Here is a 6,884-nt window from a genome sequence, read left to right as displayed (position 1 = left end):
TAGTGCTTCTTCTGTTTCATTTCGTCAGAGAGTGTTTTGTTTGTTCGTTGGTGGTTTTGCTCGTTTGAAAGATCGCTCGGTGGCTATTTCTTAAAGGGCGCTAAGCGGCTGATGTTGTGCCAGAAAGGTGACGTGCTGCGTTTGGGTTCGTACTCGTATCCGTCTGGGAGGAGGAAGTGACCCGGGTTCACGGGGTCCAGCGGGGGAGGGTAGGAGGGCGGGGCCGACCGTCCCACACCTGAAAACATACACACACACACACACACACACAGATATACATTACCATAGACGCCTCATGTACACAGACAGGTATAATAACATTTACAATTAAATATTTAACTAAAAGTTAAGAGGTCAGTAAAATTATTATAAATATGAAAGGTTTCTCAGCTCTAGCTTGTCGTACCTTTCTGTTTGGTTACTCTCCTGACCGTCAGAGCCGCCTGTCGCTTCTGATACTCTGAGATCTCAAACCCTGAAGGTCAAAACCATTCGGTTCATTAACATCAAAATCCAGGAGCATCATCCAAAACACTGACCCAAGAAGAACCTCGGCTTTGTTCAAGTATAATAATAATAATAATAATAATAATAATAATAATAATAATAATAACAATAATAACCATAATAATAACAATAACTACTACAACAATAATAATAATAACAACAATAACAACAGCAACAATAATAATAATAATAATAATAATAATAATAATAATAATAATAATAATAATAGAATAAAGGCTCCATGTTAATTTAATGCTCCATCTTTAATTTACTATTTTTTTCTATTTTTTATGTTATAAAATATTATACCTATAAATTCTATTCTTTATTTAGATTTAAATCTGGATTTTATTTCAGTAAAATGTATTCCATTATTTTAGATTTGCAAACTTTATTTCATATTATATTACATTATTATTATTATTATTATTATTATTATTATTATTATTACATTATATCCTATTATACAATCTTTATGTTTTTACTTGAAGTTAATCTGAAGTTTCGTTTCAAAGATTGAAATAATTTAGCAACTTTCTAATGAATTTTATTTTAAGATTCAAGTTTTCAAGGTTTTTTGTTTAAATTCATTACAGTTATTAAGTTTAAAGCAGGTTTTTAAGTTATATGACTATTAAAATATAAATAATTTAAATTCCTTATATCAGGTTCCTCATATAATAATGTTCTTAATATATAATGCATTTTTATGGTAAAGTTGTTGCTATAGAAACAGCTTGAGCTCTCCGAGTTCCAGACTCACCGATCTTCTCGTCCTCCTGCACCATCTTGCGTTCTTCCTGAAACGCTCGGAGCCAGCGGATTTTCTCCTCCAGCTTCTTGGCCAGAAAAATGTGGATTTCGTCCGAGTCTTTGTTGCTGAGTTTGAAGGCGTTTTTCACGCTGACGTTAAAATCGTCATCTCTGCCGTCGATAGCGTCCAGAACCTCGTAGCGGTCCATATCGATCCGCCCTTTATAGTACAGAATATCTCTCCGGATCAGGTCCTGTTAGCGGACAGGAGGAAGTTCTTGTGTAACAGCAGCAAAAGTTTATTATTATTTAAAAGTAACACATTTTAATACACACTGAAGATCAGACCCAGACTTTTACACTATGCTATCTACTCTATCTCTTCATCCTCAACTATCTTCACTTCTCGTTTATTCTTCCGCTTTATTCATTCCTCTGTTTTCTCTCTTTCGTTCTGTCTTGTTGATTAATTTTCATCCAGATCTGTCCCTTTTTCCTTTTGTTTCCATTTTTTATTTTCTATACCTCTCCTTCCTTCCTTCGTTCCTTCTTTCTTTCTTTCTTTCTTTCTTTCTTTCTTTCTTTCTTTCTTTCTTTCTTTCTTTCTTTCTTCCTCATTATACCTTTGTCTGGTTCATTCTTTAGCTCTTTGTTTTTTTTTCCTTTCCAGTTTCTGTCATCATTTCTTTCTTATCTCAGTTTCTTTCTTTCTTGTTTGTTCTCCGACTGCCTTTTTCTGTTTCCCTCTTTTTTTTAAACATTCACACCATCATTTTCATACTAATATTCCTCTCCCCCTCCTTTTCTTTCTCACCTTCTTACAGATGACCATCTGATGGTCAAACAGGAAGAAGACGCGTGTTTGGCTCCTCCCATAAGGCTGGTAGATCCAGGACAGCTCTCCAGTGTACACCAGCTCAGAGCTCCTATCCAGGACATCCTCACCCTGTACACACACATGCACACAGTCCAAAACCGCCTCATTTCACGAGTCTAGGAGTCATACCTTGACATATTTATTGAGGTATGTGTTTATTGTCATGGATCCAGAATGAGAAGATTCGCACCTCCCAGTCCAGTACAGATGCCTGCCACTGAGCGATTTTGTCGATGTTCTCCAGTCTTCGTTTCCTTTCGTTAATCTGCTGAGTTACATTTCTCATAACAGCCAACGCTGCAGCAACGTACCGGTAATCACTGCAAGAGATGGGGTGGAGAGGAGGACAGGAAGAGTGAAAGGGTGGAGGAGAAAAGTAGCAGATATCAGTATTATTTTTGTGGTTGTGTGTGCGTGTGTGTGTGTTTACACTATAACCACTCATTTGAACGTCTTCCCAGCAGCTTCCTTTTAGCACTTTTGAGACAAGTGTTCAACAATGGCTGGTGTTCAACTCAGTAGCCAGGAGACACTTTCTGCTAATAGTTTTCTGCTCACTAAGTTCTGGCAGCGCTGTAGCAGTTTTTGAGTCTAGTATAAGTTTATGTTCTCATGTTAGAAGTGTAAAAAAGAGCAGTGAGTGTCTGCCTTATGTTCTGCCCACTGGATGCTAGGCAAGTGTCAAAAATGGGTCTGTTTCAGTGAAATGAAAGATGAAAGGCAAAGCAAGAAAATAATCAGCAGTAAAAGTATAAAAAAGGGCCAGTTAAGTACAGTCATGCCTTATAATACATCTCATACACTATATTGCCAAAGGTTTTGGGACGTCTGCCTTTAAATGCACATGAATGTAATATGGAGTTGTCCTGCCCTTTGCAGCTATAACAGCTTTAACTCTTCTGGGAAGGCTTTCCACAAGGTTTAGGAGTGTGTTTATGGGAATTTTTGACCGTTCCTCTAGAAGCACATTTGTGAGGTCAGGCACTGATGTTGGACGAGAAGGCCTGGCTCTCAGTCTCCGCTCTAATTCATCCCAAAGGTGTTCTATAGGGTTGAGGTCAGGACTCTGTGCAGGCCAGTCAGGTTCCTCCACACCAAACTCACTCATCCATGTCTTTATGGACCTTGCTTTGGTCACTGGTGTGCAGTAATGTTGGAACAGGAAGGGGTCATCCCCAAACTGTTCCCACAAAGTTGGGAGCATGGAATTGTCCAAAATGTCTTGGTATGAAGCTGAAGCATTAAGAGTTCCTTTCACTGGAACAAAAGGGCCGAGTCCAACCCCTGAAAAACAACACCTGAATTTACAGAGTTGGAGGGGTGTCCCAAAACTTTTGCCAATATACTGTAGATTAGTAACGTTTTAGTTGGTGTATATAAACCCAACAGAAATATTGTGTTGGTGGTGGTAGCTCAAGAGGTTAAGGCTCTCGGTTGTTGAACAACAGATCAGGGTTCAAGCCTCAGCACCAAGCTGCTATCATTGGGGCCTTGAGTAAGGCCCCCAACGCCCCCTGCTCCAGGGGCACTGCATCATGACTGACTCTGTGCTCTGACCCCAACCCCCAAGGATGGGATATGCAAAGAAAGAATTTCGCTGTGCAGTAATGTATATGTGGCCAATAAAGCCTACTTTACTTAATGACAGTGTCACAGAAAACCTGCCCTGATGGGATGATGGCAAAACTGCAAAAAGCTTCTGGTTAATTTTATTTTATCTTCTCTAAAACACAGATTTAGAGGCATTCTGCAAAGACCCAACATATGTTTGAATCCCACATGGAACTAGTGGTTTGGTCAGTGACTGCTCAGATGAGACCATTGCAATGGAGGAGGCCCCAAGTGACAGGTGAGGTGGACAGCAGGGACACCACAAGGCCAAACTGCACTGACCTGCTGAAGGTAGGACGGAAGGACTAAAAATCATGACAATGCCAAGACCCATTTCCTGAGTTGGCAAAAAAACAGCAACGAGGTCCCTCCTGCCCTTGAAACAGAGCCACTCTGCACTGTGGGACTCCTTGGGATCTTTTTTCACAGACCTTGCAGGAGTGCACTGCAGAACACTGTTAGCATACCTGGTCATCCATCTGTACTGTGGCCGCAGGACTGCTGGCACATACAGGACAACAAAAACCAAGAGAGTAGATCTGGACAGACACAAGTCTATGAGCAAGTGAAGACCTTCAAGGCATCAGTGGAGACATTTATCATGTCATTAGCCAAAATCTAGGAGATGTTCTGTTTTTCCTGGGTTCATGTTTAAGAAAGAGGCGCATCTACATCTGAGGAAGATTAAGCTTCTGTCACTGGTAATGTGCCTAGGGTCCAGGAAGCCAGCGGATGGAAACAGATGATCTGTAGATCATATAAAAGAAGGCAATTTGCCAGTTGGAGCTGGTCCAGAAACCTTTGCCTTGAGTAAGAGATCACTCTGCAAGGTGCATTAAGGTTTTCAGATGGACCATTAGAGCATCAGGGGAAGCTGCCAGGTGGCACCTGAGGGAGCAAAGGGGGAGCCACCACAAGGGAAGTACTCCTAGATGTGAAAAGCGCATGGCCAAGACACACACATTCAGGTATTGTTGTACTTGTGAGGACCAGGTTTTGTAACAGTGACTTAAGGAATTATAGCTTCATTTAGTTTCACCTGTAAAGATTACTGCATTTGAGGTAAAGATGAGCCTGTATGCAGCAACATGGATAACAACAACTGGAGCTAGCATTAGCCTAATGTGTTGCCCAGCATACACAGAGAAGTGGAAGTCCTACTGTTTCCAGCAGGGGGTTTGCTGAGGATGACTGATCTGTGGAAGGAGGCAGGAGGCAAGCGGCAGGAATTGTAGTGTATGTCAGTAAAACTCTCCAGCAGTCATGCAAATCATAAACATATGTTCTCTTCTTAATAAAATTCTCCCAACAAAAGCCTCCCAACGGACACTATAACACGTACGTTTTTGAATGTCATTTGATTTGTGAGTCAGACTTGTGCATGTGTATGCTAACACACTGTAACTGAATGTTACCTGTGCTCCTGTACAGTGTATTTCAACAGTTCTGCTAACTGTAGAGGATATTTGCAGATCTTCTGGACTGGAGTTAGCAAGAAGCCATCGATGGCGATGTCTATCATCTGCTGGACCAATCGGCATGCTTCGAAGAAGTTCTGGTACCGGCTATCTCTCATGAGACGTGTGAGCTCCATACACGCATCGACATGGTTATTACAGTACTCCGAGTAGATCCAGAATCCGTCTTGCTGTCGAGAGAAGACACACAAACACGTGTCTCACCACGTGATACACACTTCTGGGATACACACACCTGAAAATACCACGGCTAATGTTCAGGGAATATTTTGCTCTTTCTGGATCAGCGTAAGGACACATCGAAGGTCAGTTAATCAGCATAGAGGTGACAATATTTTGCTACTAAACTTGACTAGACTATTTTTGTAACTAAGAGAGTGACCAGTTCTACCTCTGCTTCCTGCTCATTCACCCCACCCATTTTCTTCATCTTCATATGCTAGTTATGTTTTTTTTAAAATAATGTATAATGTTTTAGCTTGCTACATGAATTAGTATCTTCAGATTTTTAACAAATGTAGTAGGAAATTATAGTTAATTATGCCTTTAGGGGAAAAACAAAAATTCAGGAAACTATTGTTAATTAGATTTTCATGCTATCAATATTAAATACATATAATAATGCATAATAAATGGAGTTATTAAAAATATGTGTGTGTATGTGCATGTTTGTGTGTACGAACATGCTCAAGGAAGCAGGGTCCGATCTCACTCAGGTGAGGTTCTTCGGTGTTGAACTGTTTCTCCAGATCTCTAACAAAGCCGAGCTGGAACCTGTAAATGTCCTCAATGTTCCCGAAGATCACCTTCAGCTGGTCATCATTAAACATGTCTCTCCTCTTTTTGCACTGCTTCAGATAACCCTGAATGCACACATACACACACACACACAGACACACACACATACACACACACACACATACACACACACACATACACACATTTTTAATAACTCTTTTTATTATGAAGAGACCTAAACAAGATCTTTATATGTAGTACTGCTTTATTTGGGTCTGAAATGTTGTAGTGATGGACTACAGCCAAAAGAATGGTGTGTGTGTGTGTGTGTGTGTGTGTGCTATTGCTGAGTGAATTTTCGCCTCGGTGTAGCTCTTCTTTCTGGTTGCATAACCTCTAAGAGTCATTAGAGATTGTGGAGGCTGTGTGTGTGTGTGTGTGTGTGTGTAGGGTTCCATTTTTACAAGCCTTTTTTTCTGAATTCCCATGGGTAAAGCCACTGAGCTGAGGCAACACTAATGATTGTGTGTGTGTGTGTGTGTGTGTTGTTTTGGTGTTTAGCTGGTATTAAACGATTTCGGAAAAAATGAGAGGCATCCAAAATGTCCTCTTTACCCAAAATGCTTTTTCAGATTTTCACCGAATCTATGAAGCTAATGTAGCTAGTAGGGAATGGAATCTCACAGACACCAGTTTAGCGTATTTTACTGGGTGGCTAACATTAGCATGTCCGTTCAAACAAAATGTCATAAACAGTGTTTGTGTGTATGTGTGTGTTTTACCTCACAGATGTCCTTTAGGTGTTTGATGTAGTGTCTCTCTGTGCTCATGATCTCATTGATGACGTTGGCCCTCATCTGGTCTCGGTTCTGCGCTGTCTGGCTCAAACACACACAGTCACTGCTCGGGTTTGGACTAGC

General features: G+C 40.6%; 1 protein-coding gene across 4 annotated transcripts in view; it reads right to left on the bottom strand.

Moving 5' to 3' along the window:
• Window positions 1-6,884, bottom strand: part of arhgef9a (Cdc42 guanine nucleotide exchange factor (GEF) 9a) — a 39,570-nt gene continuing 32,686 nt past the window's right edge. For all 4 annotated transcript variants that reach the window (XM_058382870.1, XM_058382866.1, XM_058382868.1 and 1 more), the window contains 8 exons: window positions 6,747-6,884; window positions 5,910-6,089; window positions 5,164-5,396; window positions 2,328-2,457; window positions 2,075-2,206; window positions 1,271-1,514; window positions 407-475; window positions 1-238 (listed from right to left, as the gene is read on the bottom strand). The exon at window positions 6,747-6,884 is cut by the window's right edge and continues 78 nt beyond it. In XM_058382870.1, the coding sequence (XP_058238853.1) occupies window positions 84-238; window positions 407-475; window positions 1,271-1,514; window positions 2,075-2,206; window positions 2,328-2,457; window positions 5,164-5,396; window positions 5,910-6,089; window positions 6,747-6,884 (1,281 nt within the window). In that variant the 3' untranslated portion in view covers window positions 1-83. The remainder of the gene's footprint in view (window positions 239-406; window positions 476-1,270; window positions 1,515-2,074; window positions 2,207-2,327; window positions 2,458-5,163; window positions 5,397-5,909; window positions 6,090-6,746) is intronic.

Source organism: Hemibagrus wyckioides, linkage group LG28 (genome assembly GCF_019097595.1).
Source record: "Hemibagrus wyckioides isolate EC202008001 linkage group LG28, SWU_Hwy_1.0, whole genome shotgun sequence".
Taxonomy (NCBI): Eukaryota; Metazoa; Chordata; class Actinopteri; order Siluriformes; family Bagridae; genus Hemibagrus; species Hemibagrus wyckioides.
Note: the sequence above shows the minus strand (reverse complement) of the source record. Positions and strands in the feature narration are given on the sequence as shown.